General features: G+C 43.0%; 1 protein-coding gene across 8 annotated transcripts in view; it reads right to left on the bottom strand.

Moving 5' to 3' along the window:
• Window positions 1-202: 202 nt before the first annotated feature.
• LOC144534575 (nuclear factor 1 B-type-like) overlaps window positions 203-20,703 on the bottom strand; it is a 61,579-nt gene continuing 41,078 nt past the window's right edge. For 3 of the 8 annotated variants that reach the window (XM_078276573.1, XM_078276571.1, XM_078276575.1), the window contains 8 exons: window positions 17,905-18,025; window positions 16,938-17,059; window positions 13,613-13,747; window positions 13,222-13,406; window positions 10,728-10,866; window positions 9,398-9,480; window positions 5,139-5,227; window positions 203-1,496 (listed from right to left, as the gene is read on the bottom strand). In XM_078276573.1, the coding sequence (XP_078132699.1) occupies window positions 1,364-1,496; window positions 5,139-5,227; window positions 9,398-9,480; window positions 10,728-10,866; window positions 13,222-13,406; window positions 13,613-13,747; window positions 16,938-17,059; window positions 17,905-18,025 (1,007 nt within the window). In that variant the 3' untranslated portion in view covers window positions 203-1,363. The remainder of the gene's footprint in view (window positions 1,497-5,138; window positions 5,228-9,397; window positions 9,481-10,727; window positions 10,867-13,221; window positions 13,407-13,612; window positions 13,748-16,937; window positions 17,060-17,904; window positions 18,026-20,703) is intronic. The other 5 variants (XM_078276574.1, XM_078276572.1, XM_078276577.1 and 2 more) reach the window with 3 other exon arrangements.

Here is a 20,703-nt window from a genome sequence, read left to right as displayed (position 1 = left end):
TAACACTTTGCATTCCATATATAATTTTTGTAAACATAAGCTTTAGAAGCTGATGGCCAAATGCATATGGTCTTGATCTTATCGTGAACATTTATAAAAAATTAAATGCCATTTATTTACACACCATGTGTGTTTCATTTCTTTACTTATGTTCAATTATTTTCCCCCCCCCCCCCCCCCCCCAAAATAAAAAAAAAAAAAACTCCCCATAATGATGGGAAGGGCTCAAAAGAAGTGCTGGTTTTACTCAGCGCTGCACAGGTAGCTTAGTGCTTGCCTTCAACTGCCTTTCACGCTTGATGATTTTTTTTTTCTCATGGGAGAAGACGGATATGTGACTGAAATCAAATTCAAATGTTTTTTTTCTTAAACATTTCACCCATAAATCCATTTAATATTTATCCCCCTTCCTTTAGAGTCTTAGGGCTGACAGACTGATAGCTTCCCTTCAAAGAATTGCACTTGCCTGTATCAAGATTTTCTATTTCTCCGTCTTTTTTAAATCCTTTTGTAAAGGAGTTGCAATTTTTGTTTTTTTAATGAGGGGTCCTATATCAAGCCAAACATTTAGTGTTTTTTGAAAACCGCATCAAGAGTTCTCAACTCTTACTTTAAGTATGTACGTTAATTCTTGTAGTAAGTAGCAGAAAAGAATAAACACAGTCAACACATTTTCTGAACAAAGAGTCGTATCACAGTAAACTGAAATCAAACGGAAGAAGAAACACTCTGAATTCACAATTTTTTGTTCCTATGAAAACCTCTTTTCAAGAGGTCTGATTGGAGAGCTTAGAGTCCACCAGGCAGAGGTTGTCGATACGCAGACCTCTTCACTTGTGTGTGTGTGTGTGTGTGTGTGTGTGTGTGTGTGTGTGTAAATCAAGATTTTACAACTTCCCCCAACATGGAAAAATAGTAGGAATTGCCGCTAAGAGACTAGAGTGTCATGCAATAACACATTAAGGCATCTATACATCACAGTATTTGAATGGGATTGAAAAGTTCTGCAAACACAACAACTGGCTGGTGGCTGGTGGATGTGTGGGCGGGGCAAGGAGACAGCAGACCTGACGCGGTTTCTTTTTTTCTTTCCTGCGTACAAACCCTCATCTTCACTTCACGGCCAGTGTTCTTAATGGGGAGGGACGGGAGTGGGGAGGCTGTGTGTGTGTGTGGGGGGAGAGAGAGAGAGAGAGAGAGAGAGATATGGAAGGGGCGAGACTGGGAATTAGGGGACGATTGTGCAGCTCATGCTGCTTTGCTGGTTTCATCCATGGCTGTGGACACCTGTAGTGCTAAGCTGTGCACCACCAACACCCCCACCCACGCATCCACCCTGGGGGGTCATCCGGCCTCTGTGTGTTCAGTTCCCTGTCTCCGCGGGGACCAGGGGCTCACCAATGATGTTTATGCTGTAGTTCTGGTGGACATTTGTTGGCAGAATCGGAGTCCCGTTCGACACTTGGAATGGAACTAAGCTCGCCCAGGTACCAGGACTGGAGAGAGAGAGAGAGAGAGAGAGAAAAGACACAGAGAGAAAGAGAGAGAGAGAGAGAAAAGACACAGAGAGAGACGGAGAGATTAGTCACATGCCATTAACTTGTTTGTGCAGCATGCAGTCAAAATCAGATTCTTTCTTTCAATTATCCTGATCAACCAGCATCACTGCTCTGCTGACATCTGTCATCAAGGTTCAAGGTCTTATTTTTTTTTATGTGTTCAGACAGAGAGGGGTAAACAAAAAGAAAAATGGCAGCACTAGCTCATTCATCTAAGCGGAGGTGATTCCACTTGATTCCCAGTGAAGGGCATGAGAGGCGCTTCTTCTCTGCATTGATGGCAGTATAGAAAAGCATGAGGGGGAGAGTGTGATTGGTGGTGGAGGAGGGGAGGAGGGTTTGTGGGTAAAAAGTGTAGTGGGGGTTCCTACACAAAGCTGTCCCATCCCTATTCATTTCACACTAATGGCAAAACAACACAGTGATTGTTCCTGGGGAGCAACGTTGCTAACTGAAAACGCGAGCGGGAACAAACAGCACGTTGTTCCCGTGGGGTGCTGCGCTACGTAGATGTCAGATAATTAGCCCCCCTTCCCAGCCCTTCTCCCCCAAAGGCCCCCAGTGTGCACTCATCTAACACCCTCCCTCCTCTCACATCACCCCCGCTAAAGTCGGAGAATACCTGTGTCGCACGTTTTCTGCCCGTTTCACCAATAAGTAACTTTTTTTTAAGAGCGGGGGAAGAAGAATGACGGTGGGGCAATAAGTGAGAAAACAATGTGGGAAAAAAAGTGGACAAGAAGAAATGTTTGGGGAGAAGAGAGAAGACGGATGACAAGGACGAGAGTTGTTTTCACAAGGAACAAAAAGAGAAAAAGCCAAGGCTAAAGTCTGAAGATGCTGGTTTGCAGAAGTGGAACACAGACGTGATTCTTTGTGAAGCTTCACGATTTGACAACAACGTCTGCGTTCATGAATGCCACAGATCAACCAGTCTGCATTTTATACAAATCACCAGTCACTGCTCTTTCACTTGAAACAATGGAAGTGCAAATTCAATTCACCTCGTGTCCTAAAAGAGTCAGACTCTTTAATGAGCTTTGAAAGACAGAAAGACAGAGAGGAGAAGATGTATTCAAAAATAAAAACAAACATCACTCAAGTTTTAGGTTGTGGTTGAGTGTGCAAAGAGTTAACAAATAACCTCAAGGCTAATCCTCTCTAGCAGTTTTTTTTTCTTCTCCTGTCCAGCCCATCCTCCTGCTATCTTCTCTCTCCTGCTTTCTTCCCTCCCTCTCTCCCTCCTCTCTTTCACCCTGCCAAAAATCATCGGACAGGAAAGGGGGGATTACATTTTTCCTACCTTGCTGAACAAAGACCGCACAGATTGGCCAAGTGCTGCAGCTTTCTGTTTTTCCCCGTTCGCTTTCTTTCTATCTTTCTTACTCCCACTCCCTCTTCCATTTCTCTGTGTTTCTCGTTCCTTATGAGACTCCTCTCAGGTAATGGCTTACATTAGGGGGACCACACAGCTACAAAAGCAGACTCCCGGGCCTTTGTGCGCACTAACCCGGCCGATCGGTTTTAATCTTGTTAAAATCGATGACTGTCAGTCCATATCTGCATCCCATAACCTAAAGCTGCATTGGGCAGGATTTTTTTTTTTATGTAAAGAACTCCTGTACTATTAGGTTAAATGACAAAGTGGGGCCTAAAATCCTCCCATCACTGCTAATTGAGACTTGCAGATTAGCCTTTTCAGTATGACTGAACTTTAAATGCAAACTGTGTCCTAAAAAGCAGCGAGTGAGGGCTCCATCCAGAAAGAAAGTCAGATTCTTCAGTGGTCGATATTTTGCTTCGAGTACCTTTTAAATAATTTGGTATGATGCAATCACATACAGGCCATGCTAAAAAAAAAAAAAAAAAGCAGTTTTCTGGTGCCACATTACAGGAATTCTGGGTATTGTTGTTCCAATTTGTCAAGCAGTTCCCTTTCGCTGCAATCTGGACCAACCAAAATGGCAACATTTGCTTTATGGCAAAATATATGTTGAAGCTTTATGTTGCTGCTCATCAAGCAGCTCTGGACAAAATAAATCTGACCTCCATTGAAGTAATTCCCTTCAAGATGGCCTCCCCTTGCCCTGTCCAAGCTCCCAAACCTCACTAATTCTACTCCCTGCAAGCACAGCTCGGGCATACAGCGTGCTTCGTTTAAGGATTAGCTCTCTAAATTAGATTATCTAATGGCATCTTAATGGATTGCTGACCCATTTCCTGCACAATGGCAACATGCGAGTCTGGCAGCGTTTTAATTTGGGGGCTAGTAGTGAAGAAGGCATTGTGGAGCGCTCCGTTTAAAGGCCAAGAGAGATAAAAGAGAAATCCGACTGATTCCATCTATATGTTGAGTGGTTTCACGTCAATAATCCATCAAAGAGGGGAAAAATATAGAATAGAATTACCGTCCCATCTCTGTAACAAAATGATCTAAATTCAGTTGGGATCTATTTTATCTGTGCTCATTACTGTACACTCACATGGAGAAAAGAGGAGGAGTTGGCTGGTGTGTGAGTAAAATAAGTGAGCTCGAGCTGCTGCAGGGGACATTTTTCTCTGCTACCTCCACTGGCCTATTAGGAGGCCTATTGAAGGGGGTTCTGCTGTGTGCATGTGTGTTTGTAAAAGAGTTTGTAACTTCAGCAGGCACAAAATGAGCTATACACACACACACACACACACACACACACACACACACACACACACACACACACACGATCTAAACTTCATGGAAAAGGGGAAATGGGAGACGTAACAGGAAAAGGCTTAGCTCAGCTTGCTCGCTCTGCCATGGTTGAAATGGTTCAGGTTTTTCCCCCAGAGAGGGAGAGATACAGTATGGAGGCAGGGAGGGGAGAGATGAAGGGGTGACTTTCTGTAACTTTAGGTTAACGAGAGTAAAACATGACTTCAGCATAAAGTCAAACAAAGCTAAGCTTGTTAAAATGTGGAAAGTAAGACATCCTCACGTGGCTAAAAAGCTGACCTGAAATGACTTTTTTATTTAAATTTTTCCACGGCTGGACTTCATTTGTTCTTATTAGCTTCATCAAATGTTTGGGTAATGAAATGAGAACACTTTGTTTTTGTGTGAATCCAAGAAGAAAGCTATGTTTCAAACCCCTGGATCAAATTTGAAATAAATAAAGTTTGACAAATTCACACAAAAATCTCTTAAACATACAGTAAATACTAATTATTCAGGGGGAAACTGATAGCTGGATAATTATGTACAGGAGACAGAGAAACCAATCCTAAAATAGCAAAAACCACTATAAATGAAAAAACAGATGAAGGAAAAGAAAGGTCAACCTCAGACAATACCAATTCAGTATTAACACTTACAGTCACAGGTCAGATACAGTTGATTTATATGTGACATATATATATATATGGATTGTTAAAATGTAAGAACATCAAGAAAATCATTTATTATATGGTGTAATTAATTGAAGTTTGTGTGTGTGTGTGTGTGTGTGTGTGTGTGTGTGTGTGTGTGTGTGTGTGTGTGTGTGTGTTTGTGTTTGTGTGGTGCAAGAGAGACAGAGAGACGGCATGAAAGAATGAAAAGGTTACCTTTGCCAAGTAATCCCCAAAGTGTCGTCAGTGGCACTGGGGCCATAATGCCTGCCGTTTTGAGTCACGCTCCAGTCACACTTCCTCAGCTGTCAATTGAAACCTAGCAGTCAGATCACTGGGCCAAGACAACTTCCACTTCAGATTAAACTACAACTCAACACTATACACAAATGCATGCATTGGAGCCTAGAGCAGGAGCAGCGGCAATACAGAATTACTCCAAAATAACTCCTAGCTGTAAAAATAGTGAATGGAATTCAATATTTGCTGGGAAAAATTATAAAATCAAAGGCTATGGATAAAACAGACAAAGAAAAAACATGCAGTCATAGTTAGTGGTAACAGCTAACCTGGAAGTAAAAAAAAAAAACCTGTTAGTAACAAGTGAGTGGCATCATATTGGTAGTTCATCTGTGAGGGGTTACTGCTTTTTAAGATGGTTAGCCAATGAAGCCATGCAATCCACTGGATGCATGCACCCTGTCGATAATCACTGCTTCACCGTAAGTGCACTTTCAGATTCAGGAAGGAGTGCGCATGCCTTCAAGCATGCAGACTTCTTTTCATTAGCTAAACTGTTTTTATTGATTAGGGGTCAAAATTACAATAACGTTAAACAACGCACGCACGCACACACACACACACACACACACACACATACATACATACTTGCGCACGCTAACTCGCTTTCCCACCCCCTCTTAAAACATGCCAACCTTACATACAGATTACAAATTACTGCAACAAAAAAGCCACACACAAACTGTGTCTCCTTTGCATGCATTATGCGAGCGCACGTGTCTGCAATCCAGCTGAGAGCTATCTCTGCCAATACCAACCTAACCTTGCCCTGTGGTCAACACATTCATTTAGTAATGCATCGGGATAAAACTGCACTGTTAGCACTCTGCATGCAGTGGCAGACGTTCTGCTGAGGCTCTTAAGAGGCATTTAATCAGATATACGCATACACTGAATATTCAAAGCCATTTGCAGCGGTCAAGAAATGTGTTCTTTCTCCTCCGAGCACCTGGACGAACACATCAGGAAATGATGATGGCTTCCTACTTAAGCCATACTTAAATACAGTGATGTGTTTTTGGTAGGTGCCTGGATTTTCTTTTCTGGATCAAATGCAAAGTAGTGGAAAGAAACAGAATTTAAATCTCAAAAGCCTTATGTTACAATGTAATGCATTAGTTTTACTTTATCAATAGCTCAATAGATCAATAGCTGCTTAATTAAACTGAATAGGAAACAATGCATGTTGTTCCATCCAGTGTGTTTTCTCTGTATTCATGGGAAGGTTGGGAGACTAAACCCCCACGCTGCTCCCGCGCTCTCCAGCCTGACAAAAGCTTGGAGAGAATGTGCGGGTTGGGCCAGACGCTCGGTGCCACCGCTCCTCGAGGGGCTCGCCATCTGTCCACTGGCACCGGCACATCAGAGTGGCACAGGCAGCGGGGGGAAAGGGGGACAGAGCCGGGGAACGTTAGTAAACAGATGCGGGCAGATTGTGGATTAGGATCCTTCCTTAGATAATACCAAATGACATCTGATCATGGATCTTTCCCTGTGGAATGCTAGATAGTGGCATTCCCTCGAGGGGTTAACCAAGGCGAGAGATGAATGGAGGGTTTTCACACATTCGCTGCCTGGGAATCGTAGAGCAGGTGTGGTGGTGTTGTTTTGTTTTATTTTTTAAGCCTACAGCCTACTGTGTGTGTGTGTGTGTGTGTGTGTGTGTGTGTGTGTGTGTGTGTGTCCGTCCAGTTTCAGACTTCTAATTTAGTGTTCTTAGAAGTTCTTTCCTATTAACGAAATAATATAATGATCATTCATAGTTTGGAACCAACACTGCAGGAGCAGGATATATATATATATATATTTATATACACTAAATTATTAAAACAATGATTTCAGTGTTCCAAAAATTTAAATTGCCTTCTAACTCTTCTGTTTTTCCTCTGTTCAAAAATAAAATCAAAGGTTGCTCTGACAGCAGCAGAGGTACATAGATGCAGTGCAAGTCATGGCCTCTTTCCTTCATACGGGCAGACGGACAAAGGCCACGTTTAAAAACCCTTGACTCTCTAGCCATAATGTGTGTGAGGCGTTTCCCTTTCCTACCAAGCCTAGCGGCAAACGTCTGCAACTAAACAACTGAAAGTGTCGGTAAGCCTCACGGATCCCACACAATAAACATCCCCATCGCCAGATAAGGACAATGACAGACTATTCTGTGAAAGTGTTTAGTCCGGAGGGACTTGGCTCGGTGCTGACCCGCTCTACGAGGCCAGATCCCAGGCCGTTAAATCATACCACAGAAAACAAAAACAACTGTGACAAGCAGAAGCATGATGAATCAATAAAGAAGACTGTTTGGAGTCCCTTAAGCCGACAACAACATTTATTCATGTGGATATAGCATGTAATAACCTTCTAGAAGGGTGTCACTGTGTCACACATTTTTCATTCTTCTTTTACATTTTAAGCCAATGTCATTTTCCTCTTTCCAAACTGCGCAAGTCCAAAGATATCTGAGCTGTTTGTCTTTGCTAGCGTTAAAATACTTTATGTTTTGTCTTGTCAGTGCAACGGGATCACACACAGGTATGTTTTCGGTTCATTTAAATTTGGAATAATTACAATCAATCAAATAAAAAGTAAATAAGATGTTATAAGATTATCATACTGTATTTCTGAGGAGGATATGTATATATGTGGCTAAATTACAAATCTAAAAGAAGAAGGCCTTAAAGCCTCTGGAGGCAAAGCTTTGGACAGCTCATGCTGCTCCACTCAGACTGCTGCTGCCTTGTGTAGTCACTTTGTGCCTCAATGAAAGAAGTAGCGGGGCTACAAGAAAATGTGGAAGACAAACTGCGCGACATTAGCCAAGTGAATCCTCCCTCTCCTCCTCCTTCTCCTCCTGAGTGGAATAAAGGCATCCCATGACTGCTGACAAACATCCACTAGCCTACTCAGATTTTAGGAAAACATGGAGCGCAAGAAAGGCAGAGAGAGAAAAAAAAGAGACAGAAAAGAGGAGTGAGGAAACAGAGGCCAGCTTTGTCATTTTTACTAAACATTAAAAAAAAGCGAGCTGAGGAGAAACCCAGCGATCATTATGTAGCCGCGTGCAGATGCATTCAATTAGTTGTGGTTGGAAAAGCCTTGGCCTGAGACCAGCGCTTTCAATAAGACGGGGTGGGGGAGAGCACTCTCTCCCGCCCGACAACACCGCAACACTCCTAACCTCGCAGACACACACAAACACACTCACATGCGCACACACAGACACACAGACACACACACACACACAGGGTGACCACATCTGCCCTATAGGACCGCTGCTGGGGCAACCGCCTGACGCCAACACTAAATATTCAGCCTCTGTACTGTAAATGAGTGTACTGATTACATGTGGTATGCGTGTGTTTGTGTGTGTGTGTGTGTGTGTGTGTGTGTGTGTGTGTGAGTGTTTCCAAAGTAATGTGTGAAGGAATTAGAGCTGAGCACATTACCCTCTCAAAAGATACCCATCCATCTTGTGAGTAGTGGCCACACAATGACAGTGAATGTCTTGACTGACTGTAGGCTTTAAAGTCTAACACACACACTCCAAATGATATCTCACACTATATATTCATCCATCCTAAAAATCCAAGAGAAGATGTGGTAGCGCTGTTGTTTTAAGATACATCTGCATGGATTACTGACATGATGTGAATTACACTGCTTACAAAGTGTATTTTTCAAAAACAATTTGCTATATAAAATGGAATCCCTAATAACTAAATTCAGCTAATGGACATACATTACATTGTGGGTCATTTAAGGATCTTTCAAGGGTACATGAAAATAAAACTCCATCTGTAGTGGTAATAATAATAATGGCAGTGAAAAAAGAACAGCTCTAACCCCTAACTCTTGTATTTACGAAAAACATTTGATCATCACTATAACCTGCTATCTTTAGCCGTGTTAGGGCTCTATCCTTTTGGGGTCTGAAAAACTTGACATGTTGCTAATTCTTTATACCAATAGTGAGTGCTCTGATCTGATCTAGAAGCGTTCTGATCTAACAAGACAGTTTAATGCTTCCAGCAAATCAAATTCAGAGTGCGACAGGCTTTTGCAGAGGGCAGGGATTTCACATCTGATGTGCGGGGAGATGGGGGACAGAAAATGAAAAGATAAAGAGGAGCAGGTGAGCTGAGTGCTGGAGGAGAAGGAGGGTGGAGGGGTCTCACCTGTTGCTGGTGGAGGAAGGCGGGATCTCTTGGGCTCAGGCCTACAAAGCGGTTAGCCGTCGGGGTGCCAGGGGCTGAGTAGCCTGGGTAACATGCCATCACAAAAACAGACATACAAGCTTGCATTACAATTGGCATTTAGCATTTAGACTGCCTCCCTGGTATAGCATTGAGAGCTCACTGTGTAGACCGCTTTGCCCTTTGTCACAACCAAGCTGACAGCTGATGAGCAAACTCACCCGAATTTGGTCTCATATGCAGAGAATCGCTGCAAATGTGCAAATTTGACCCTCAGTGTAATCAAGGTATTGGGTGGGTCTTCATGAAGGTGGGCACAATTAGATATTTTAAGGATCTAAAGGAGGCTTTTCCGCTACCTCTACACCGGTTTTGGCGTTATTTGCATCTTATACATCTTCTTGTTCAAACATATGGATCCCCCCTTTCACACTACACCCCAGAGGACACTCTGCACATGCACATTCTATGGGACTGCCCTGACATACAAGATCTCTGGGTAGGAATTTGCGCCTATATTGAACGTTTTTAGAGATTCCTTCTCTCCTAGTCTATTTGTGTTATGTGATCCTTCTCTTCAGGATCTACATCCCTTAGAGTGGATTCAAACAGCCATCATGCTGGGTCACTAACTGATCCTGTGTGAATGGAAGGCCCCCGATGCTCCCTTTGTGAATTCCTGGGTTAGCCAGTTTGGTCATTTGGCAGCACTGGAAAAGCTGTCTTTCAGACTTATGAACAAAGTGGACCTTTACATGCTGAAATGGAATAACTGGGAAACCCACATTAAGAGCCCTGATGGAAGTTCAACTCTCTTAACCTCCCTCTCTTTCTGTACCACTGTAAAAACATGTTGCTGTTTTTATTATAGTAAATGATTACTATTTAGTTTTTTAGTATAGTCTCTCTTGCCTCCCTTTCTCTCAACAGATATACAGTCTTCCTCATTCTATGAATTTGCCCTTTAAAAGGGGTTGTTCTGTGAGTAAGTAAGTACTGTTCAAGTATTGTTTTGTCTTTGCATTGTATTGGTGTCTACATTGTCTATCTTGTATGTGGCAACCTTAAAAATAACAATAAAAATAATAAATATAAAATGCAAAAAAAATCTTTTCATAGTTTTTTTTGCAAATGCATTTTATGCAGTAGGTGTTTTCTTTTAAGAATGTCAAATGTATGGGAGAACAACTTAACACCAGCTGAAAATCTTGAATTCCAGTCACCTTTCTGCATTGATGTAGACATGTACTCAATGGCGGTGTGCAGTAGGTGATGGAGGAGTGGTTATCAGTACTGGATGCTAGGGACTCACCTTCTGTGGATGTGGTGATGGGCTTGGTGTCTGGCATGGAGAGCGAGACGGGTCGCACAGCGCCGTGGTGTGGGGAGGGGGCCAGAACTGGGGTGAAGTGGCCTGGGACCTTTCCTACCACCTGGCCACTGCTGTTAGGCTGCAGGTGGGGGTACAGACACGAACAAAACACAATTCAGCACAAGCACTTTATTTCCCAAAAATGATTTATTTTGTCCAGATTTAAGGGGTGTTCACGCCAAACATGTGTGGAGTGGAGTTACTCCTACATGTTACTCTGACATCTCTGGAGTTTCTCAGCTTTTGTTTGGTTTGGTAAGATCAGAGAACAGTCGTGTCGGATGAACATAAATTGGCATATTAATATCTGCCAGTAACTTATGTTTGAAAAATAAACTAAAACAGGAAGGATGAATTAAGGCAAAAAGCAAAGACAATAATTCTTTTCTGAAGGTGCTCCAAAAGCAAGAACATCATTTGTTTTGTCCGCCACCAAAACCTAAAACCCTTATGTGAAGACGGGCAAACTGTGTCCACTTACTTACAGTATGTTTACAACGTCTTGTTCGCTTGTAAATATGCAGTTGGGCAGATCTCAATTAAACAATAGAAGTATGTAAGTAACAAACTACACCTATCCAAAACGGTGAGCACTAAACAAACTTAATGTCCTATCCTGATTTCTAGGGGGGTTAACTCCTCTTAACTGCTGTGTTTGCCCTCACAGACCAAAAAAAATCTACAACAAAAGGTGACCGGACTGCTCACTCTTACACTTGATGCTCCGTCTGAAGAAAAGATTTTAGTACTTTCAGTCGCTGTGTTGTCACAGTTATTACTAAAAGCTCTGGGAGGGGGCACAAGCAACAATAGACCCTCAGTCACTGACGATGGATTTCCTACATGATTTTAAACAATGTTTTTAGTGGCACTCATAAATGGAATTTAGGAGGACTCGGGCATGAAAAGACATAGCGAGAGCTGCGGAGTGACCTGTTACAATGGCATGAATGTGCGAGTACAGGGAGCGAGGCAGAGAGACTATACATATATATAGAGAAAGAAATAAAGGAAGCTAGTGGGAGCTACTCTTTCAGACGGCTGGAGACTGTCTGGGGCGTTCATTTGAGGGGCCGCCCCAAGTTCAAAACTCAAACAGGCCTTTTTGGAAAAGAATTGTGTCCACAGGGTTCCCTTTCGATCTGAATAGAATGTTTAATTAGAGTGTAATATAATCTGCGTTAAAGCAAGCATAAAAACATTCTGGCACTCGTCCATGGGATTATAAGCGCTGTGTTATTTGCTTAGCCTCCCCACCCTCCCTCTCTCCCTCCTCCCCCAACTGGTCTTCCAGCGTTCTCTCTTCCCTACCAGACCCCACCTCACTAGCCCGCCACCACCCCCCTCTCTTCTTTCTCCAGCACCGCAGCAGAGGGCCAGTTAATTCTGCACAAGAGCCGGGCCCCGGCAACGGCAAATATTTACAACCTTTATCATTCCCCGTGGTTCCCCCCCTCTAACCCGCTCCCTGCTCTGGAGATGGAGCCGTCTACGAGGCCTTTGTTTACAGTAAGAACAGCGGGGATATAAAACTCACATAAATATCACACGGCTCTCTCATCTATAGAGACGCCTGCTCTCTCTCCAACACACTGGCCGCAGTGTATACCCAGAATATATAAAAAGCCCTAAGCTATTTCATTTACTACAATGTCCTGATCCAGTTTTGTATGTCACGTGTGACTGCAATTGCAATAGTTTGGTTGACTTTTTTATGGAGACATCGAGTACTTTTTTTAATTTTATTTAGCATGACCACAAATATAAGGCTGAGAACGTACTATAACCCTCGTCATGTGCATTATATCAAACAGAAAATATATGCGTCTCTGTCACGTGAAGTGGTCTGCAAAGTTCAGTCTGGGGTTGCCTGCAAAATGAAAAGTGGTTTAATTTAACTATGAAGAAATTCACCCTAAATTATTCTGATTACTTAACTCATTATGATGCCTATTGTAATAATAGGTTTCTGACCAATAGTATTTCCCCCACATACGGCCTAGGCAGCCCAGTGCTAAATGAAATGACGTGTGTCCATTTAGGGGTTCCCAGGAAAAAATACTATCAAATTGTGACCGGCTTAAAATGTCTAATTTTGGGCTTATAAAATTATTATTTTTTTAAGATTTTCTGGAGAAAGAATGCACTGAGAAAATGTCATTCTAATGACATAATGAATGACCAGGAGCAGGTTTCAGATTAAAGAAAAAAACAAGCAAAGCAGGACGATGTTTCTCTACTTGCAAATAGTCCAATGAGGCACTGATGAAATAACAACAAATGCATGCTGTAATTTCTGTTAGGTCAGATGGGAACAGAGCCGAACAAGATAACAAAAGGACTACTCGAGGCCATGAAACTCTTGCCAACCCAGCCTCCGACGTCTGGCCAACAAACTGGCTTCTTCAAAGATAAAAAAAAACAAAAAACTGACCTGGCTGCTCTGTGGGCTGGACGGGTCGTATGACGGCACGTAGCTCTTGAGGGGATCAGCTGGGTTGAGGTGGGGCGGGTAGCGGATGGTGGTGTGCGAGAAGTAGGGCGACGGCGCTGGGGGCAAGATAGCAGAGGCCGAGAACTGCAGGGGTGAGTGTGGAGGGGGGCTCCTCGTCGATATAACTGCAAGAGAGACAGACAGAAGAGTCAAGAGGACGATAAAGACTGAGTATTTGCGAGACGGAGTTAAGATAAAGCGATCATCATTGATCTGAGAGGGTAGATGAAGTACGGACATAGATTTTTCCACTGTGTTTATCAGGAAAAAAAGTCAATTCGAGCTCCAGATTTAGCAAGAGAGCTGGCTGTTGAAGTCACCAGTAACTCACCACTGTGTCCTACACCTGTTAGGCCTGGGTGATGAGGCTGAGAGAAAGTGCTGAGTCGTGGTGAGGAGTCCTGTGGGGAGGTGGGGCTGAACAGCGGCTTCTCTGGCTTCTTCATGGTAGGAGAGGACATGTCTGCTAGTGGCAAAACACACAGGCACACACAAACACACACGTCAGAAAATGTGTACATGCCTTATCGATTATTCAAAGGTCTTTGATCATTTCTTTGGGCATGTTTGCACAGGACTAGACGAGAGAAACATTAAAGTGACCCAACTTCTGTGTTGTGTTAACCATTTTCATACAGAAAAATGAAATAAAATGACTTCATGGGTAAATAAACATTTTAAACTTTGTTTTTAGCAAAAACTCTAGGTGTGTTGCTGAAAATGTATCAACACATTTTGCCCCAGCTTCCACTAATTCTTCCATTTCTCACGAATAAAATAAAATGAAGTACCAAAAATGAATTACAGTTGAAATTAAGCAGAATTTGATCTGATTGGGATTAATATTATTACCCAGGGCACCTTGTCTTACGCAAATGCAGCAGACAATGGAACATTTATGTAGCAAATTACAGACACTGCAAAGGGTAAGAATCACTCATAATCTCTGGAATCATTACAAATTACTGGACATCCTCAAGAAATAGGAGTCCTGTGAAAATTTGGCTTTTGTCATGTCATGTAGGCAGACTTATATTAAATAGAATTAAATCAAGCGATCTGATGCACAGTTGTAAAGCATCAAATGGGATTTAAGAATTTCAAGACCCTCACATCATCTGAAGTAGAACATTACACTGTAACATCTGCTCGCCTCGGCCTTGCACAGTGTTTGACAAGCTACTGTAATTCTCCATGAATAATCCTCGGCTCGGCAGAAAACACCAAATTTGTTTAGAAAATGTGTGTCGTTCTACAAACTAAAAAATATCTGCTCAAACTCTTACAAGTTGCTCATTATTGCTGTTCTACACTTTCATGAGCAATGGTCTTCTGTCACGCCTGTGCGGTTTTCAATTTTCCATGGTAAGACAGTGTCTGAAGGGAACGTGATAACAAATAGAGGCGAGAGGCAATGGCCTATGTCTGCTCGTGCTTCTTCTATGAACATTCATCAAGTGCTTTTCTGGTCTGTCACAGATTCTTGGGGTGTATAACTTTCAAATCATCCATCTCTTTCCCCCCCAAAAAGCTATATACACCCTGTTGGTGATGCACTTCCATAGTATTTACCGCCTTTTCCCTCCGTTTTCCCTCCCACAACAGGGAAGGATCCACCCGAGTGACAGGAATACTCACTCATCTCCAGAGAAAGAGAGCGACAAAGGTGGCTGGAATTCAGGGGGATTTCCCAGTCTGAGGTTGCAAGAGGATACAGGCTTAAGTGCTTTCATTTTTGTGTCAGAGGGAGAAATACATTCGAGAAGATTGATATCACTGCTCAATGTTTCCATGTATAAATAGGAACTATTTTCTGCAGTGGAGGTATTCAGCTTTTCCCCTCTTCTGCTAATTAAATCCTTTAGAGAATCGACTGGACCGCCTCGGGAAATTAAACTGGACAATTCATTACCAGAAATTAAACACCTTTAATAGTTTAAATAAAAAGGTTTTTTTTGTTGCATTTAGACCAGACTAGTTATGAATGTGTACCTTCACATAAAGAAATTCGACCAAAAAAAATTATTAATTCATGCTGTACTTTCCCAGAGAAAAATACAAATGAGAAACAATTTCTTCCTCTACATGGAGAAGTTTTGTCCAATGACAACCATGTGCGAGAAATGACCGCTTGGCACTTGGGAGGCCTCATATGGGTTTAATATCACCCCACTTGTCATTTATTCTCTCCTGACAGAATAATGGCTGTCTTTGGAGAGCTTCCTACCCACTGCCTTCCCCTTCTCCTTGCCCCAAAGCGTCTAAGTTTACGCAGAGAAATACTCCCAGGCCTTGTGCAAAGGGACAGATTACATTCTCATGTACCCACATTGGGCTGCGGTTAAATCCCACCAGTGTGATGTGTCTTGTGTATCAGCTGATGTTTTCCTCTCTCAGCCTCCCTACTAATTATACTGAAATAAAAAAAAGAGGGCTGGATAGAAAAACTAAAACAAGGACGTGCACAAAGTTAAAACAAAAGGTAAAACCACAGTACTCCTTGCTGAGGAAATGGTGGGACATTTTGTAAAATGCAGGGGCAGTGCGGGCAGCAAAGTGTGGAGAAAAGTCAACAGAGAGTGAGAATGATCCGGAAACATGGGACAGTGAGGCCTTAATTAAAAGTGTGACCGGCACTGCCCTGAACCAGGAGACAACGTAATGAGACATGCAAGCTGTCCTGTGAGGATCTCACTTTCTCTCGCGCAGAAACAAGCAGGCAGGACAGCTTGTTTCTCTGATACACACTTCCCTACCTTTTCTTTTTTCCCCGGTAAGCCCTGTGTATGACCTCATTAGGTGAGCTTTATTTCTTAATTCCCTTCAAACTAATGCCTAAAAGTTGGATCATCAAAACTCTACTGATAGGGAATTTCTCTCATGTTCAGCCAAGATGTATAGCCTGATTTCCTGATGAGAAGCTATCTGACACGTTTGCCCCGCGGGTCTGATAGCACTACATGAGGTTTAGGAATTGGGATTTCTCTATAAAAGCCACTCACAAGGTGTTTCCGCTATCTGTATATGAAGAAAAACATTTGAACACTTACAACTTGCACTTGTATACAAGTAAAACTCATATAATGAAGTTTATCAGTAATGAAAATAACCAAAGAGTTGTGAATCTCAGCTGGAACACTTTGTTCTCATAATGGACACTCTGTATTGTGGGATCCAATGTTTCCTTTATGTAAGCGACAGGTGCGAGAGAATACAGATTTACATTCAGACAGCAGTTCAAATGGGTTTAAACATTTATATGACTGCCGATGCCTGGGCCCATCTCTGTTATGGTATGTATTTTAAGAGGGTTGAACAGGTTCATGTGCAGAGAAACCAGATGCAGTTCATCTGCACTAAAACTGGTGGCAGCATTGATGTACAGTAGCTTATGACAAGGCTGGGAGTTAAAGAGAGTTCAGATGCTGCTAAAAAAGCAACGCGAGGTGTTCGCTTTGATCAAATCTATTTCCATGCGATGAGGGTGAAATAAGTCCCTCATTTAATTCTGTCAACATGCTGCCGTGCAGGGCTATTCCCCAACTCCACCGTTTGTGTTAACTGTATGAATGCGATGGAGGGTGTTACACAGCATCCACACCGGACAAACCTCCCATAGGTAAATAAAGGCGGGCAGATAAAAACAGGGAAATCACCTCCGTCTCTATCGTGCCAGTTTGCCCGACTGCTGGCTGGCGAGCTGGGTGACGAGTAGAAGTCAGGTCCTGTCGGGCTGGTGTCCATGTTTTCCTCCATATTGACCGTTTTGGGCCTTTTGCTGTGGGACATGGAGAAGTTTATGGTTTAGCATAGCCAGTCTTTTTTTGGTATTCAGGTCTGTACTGATTTGGGGCAGTTTGTGTGGATGTTTGGCACAGAGTAACTTGTGTGAAGGTTAAGTTAAAGCTATAGTGTGTAGTTTCTGCCGCCCAAAGAGGGATTCTAAGTAATGAAAACAATACTGTCGGCGCGTCCACATGATACAAGCCTTCTGTGACTGCACACCACCCCCACGCCCCCTTCACACAGTTGCGTGTAGCCAAGGAGGACACGGAGGATTAAAAAAACATGATGGACTCTTCAGAAGAGGTAGTTATCTTCACTCGAGTTTCTGCGCGGGAAAGTCACCGGACGCCACAATCTTCTGAACATAGCCATATTGAGAAATACAGAGAGTTGTGTGGAGCTGATAGTCTTAATTAGCTTTGTAGCAACTCTTAGCAATGGCTTGAAAGTAACGGACGTTCATTATTATGTCAAAAAGTTAAGCACTAAAGCTTTAAAGGAATAGTTTGACAAATATTCGGAAACAAGAGTTACACAAGAAGAGTGATACACTCTTCGGTCTGTATGCTAAACGTGAAGCTAGTGCCAGGAGATGGTTAGCTTAGCTTAGCATAAAAACAGGAAGCAAGGGGATACAGCTAGCCTGGCTCTGTCCGAAAGTTTCAAAAAAAAATCCACACTTTGTTTTTCTGCACTGACTAAACAAAAAACATATAACATTTTCATTATGTCTGTGTTAATAATAATATACAATGTCACTGCTATGATGTTTTTATAGAAGGACCCCCTCCCCCAACTTTGTACAAAAAAGCTTTTGTTGCTGTAACTTCCACTGACCTGCCAGGAGGGGAGGACAGGGAGCGATGCAGCCCCACGCTGGAGTTCAGGTCATGATAGTAGGGTTGGCTAGGCATGTCGGCCATGGAGAAGTTTACCGCAGCACCGTGGGTGATGGGCACTGTAGAGGACACAGAGAAAACAAAGAGAGACAGTTATGCTGTAACCACTGCAAAGGAGTTTAAAATCTGCAGTGTTGTCAGATGGAGTGCTGTGTCTCTCCCTATCCTCACATGTAGAGACGCACAATTAATTGCACAAAAGCTGGACTGACTGTTACTGACGCTTTGTGTTTAGAGGCCCTGTGTAACAAATGAAGCGCTCCCTATTCACAGGTTAACTGTCTAACCATCACAAGCGTTTCTGCTAAGCACTATGATTAGTGAAGTCACTGCTTCCCAAAGTGGTTGTGTCTGCAGGTAGGAAGACACTACAACTATGGATGAATCTCTGTATGTATACATTTTATTACTACCATTATTATTAGTTTTGAGTCCAGTCTTATTTAAATGTGGCACTGAATACACACTAAATGTGTAAATACACAGCAGTGAGTCAACCGTGTATTTTACAGCTGAAAGCACCAAAAGCAGGCCATTTGTGGCTAAATAGTATAATTTGTGATGCATCAAAAATTGGATGAACAAGCTTCAACCTTTTCTTCACTTCTCTGTGCTCCAATATAATACTCAGCAGGTTCCTCGCATAGTGATTTACAGTGGCAAAGGTGTGGTTTTTCTCACTGCGGTCAAGGTAAGGTATATTGTTTCAAGGGAGGCCGAGCCAGTGTTTACAGAACAAAAGGAGTTCACCACCCATCCTCTCTCTCTCTCTCTCTCTCTCTCTCTCTCTCTCTCTCTCTATGTCTCTCTCTTGTCAGTGTGTGGGCCGCGAGGCAGCCCGCAGCCCGAGCGGTTGGTTGGTTTGGAGTCGATGAGAGGAAGGAGTGTGTGGTGCCGTCTGTTGTGGTCTGAGGTTCACCACTGGCACGATCTCTCCACCAGCCTCCGCCCTGGCAGCCCACTGAAGCCCTGGCAAAGGCCCCTACCCGCTGCTACCCATACCGAGCTGTCTGTGGAGGAATGCATCCGGCCCGAGTACGCTGAATACAAGACCATTGTTTTGTTTTTTTTTTCATTCATGGCTGAGGATACCCCCAACCATCTCTGTCTGTGCTGGGTTCTCTCTTATTGGCTCGGCAAAATATTTGCAATGCCACTTGGCTGCCCCGCCTGTCATCTCATTTAATAATCTGAGCTTTGACTTTGAAGCTAAAAAAACAAACAGTACATGCATCAATGGCGCTGCAAATCATAGCAGATTACCTCCTCTTACTCTATAAGGGGGAAATGTACTGTCTTCACAAATGTGCATCAACAGTTTCACTTGCCTGTGCTTGTCTACATTTTTTCTATTGACAAAATATCTTTAGACTTGCAGCCGAGGCTCCTGTTGCATTAATGAGTGTCCTCGACGAAAAGCTGGATTGCAAGTCAGCCTTCAACTCCGCAGCTCCCTTTGATGGACTTCAAAGAATGTCTCAACAGCCTGGAGAGTTGGGAGAGAAGCGCGATGACGGACGAGCGGCTGCTTAGAAATCTTCCCAGGGAGGGACCGGCTGAGTGAGTGACAATTCCTGTGCGTCCGTCGACCTTTTTAAAATTCCAGCTCGACTTCAGTCGGCTTTAGTGAAACCGGGCTCGGTCACATGAGAGCAAGCACGCCAGCGCAGTGGCCATCTGGTCAGGGGGCAAATTAAACACTAAACAAAAACACAGCCTTTCAAAGGATATTCAGTCCCTGGGCTTCGAAAGGAGTAGGTTCTGCCTTTCAGAGCTTGATGTATGTGACAACCTGGACCATGCCCCTACACCAGAAACACTTTGATACAGCACGTAAACAGAAACCAAGGTCAGCTTTAATGCTGTTTGTTGTTCTCCATGCATTCGCATGTGAATGGACAAAACAGTGAGGTTTTTAGGGACAATTTTTTGAGGATTTCACGTGTGAAAAAAACCCTGTGTACAGGGAATAACATGATTCACTTTAAATTCTGGAAGTTGCAGCACTGAACAGGACTTACACACCACTCTGAGTAGGGCTGCACAATATATTGTTTTTCTATCGTCATCGCGTTATCAACTGGCGCAATATACACATAGACATAGACACAAAACAGATTTTTTTTTTGTATTAGACTACTGAAAGCAGCAGAAATGCAGAACTGAGTACACTTTAATATCTGTTTATGTATTGCGAGTAATATCGTTATCGCGATATACAACAACATTATCGCATATTGCATATTTTCCTTATATCGTGCAGCCCTAACTCTGAGTCTAACCAGAGGACCGGAATAGACTGGTGCATACCACAAGACACAAACAGCACAACACAGGTATGTTTCCTTTAAACACGGGTTATTGGTGGTGACTGGAGTCTTTGTGCACTGCAGGCATGTCTCAGAGCTAAAGTACAGCAAAACAGCACCTCTGGGTTATCAGAGGCAAAAGGACTGTCAGAAGAACAACCGTCAGCGGCTTTACGGAGGGCAGACAAGTCTATACAGATGCACACAGGCTCATAAAGACGGCTGAGCAGTGTTCTCTTGTTGCAAAGCAGACTGGCCAAACTGGATTTACCACGCTACAATTGTATGGTGGATTTCAGTTAATATACAGACGTTGGGACCCGTAGAAAAGCTGTGACATTCATGTTCTGTTTATATGAAAACTTCTATACATCAGTCTGCATTCATTTTCAGCAAAAGGACGGATTTACAGGTGTTTTTAGTCACCT

Source organism: Sander vitreus, chromosome 19 (genome assembly GCF_031162955.1).
Source record: "Sander vitreus isolate 19-12246 chromosome 19, sanVit1, whole genome shotgun sequence".
NCBI lineage: Eukaryota > Metazoa > Chordata > Actinopteri > Perciformes > Percidae > Sander > Sander vitreus.
Note: the sequence above shows the minus strand (reverse complement) of the source record. Positions and strands in the feature narration are given on the sequence as shown.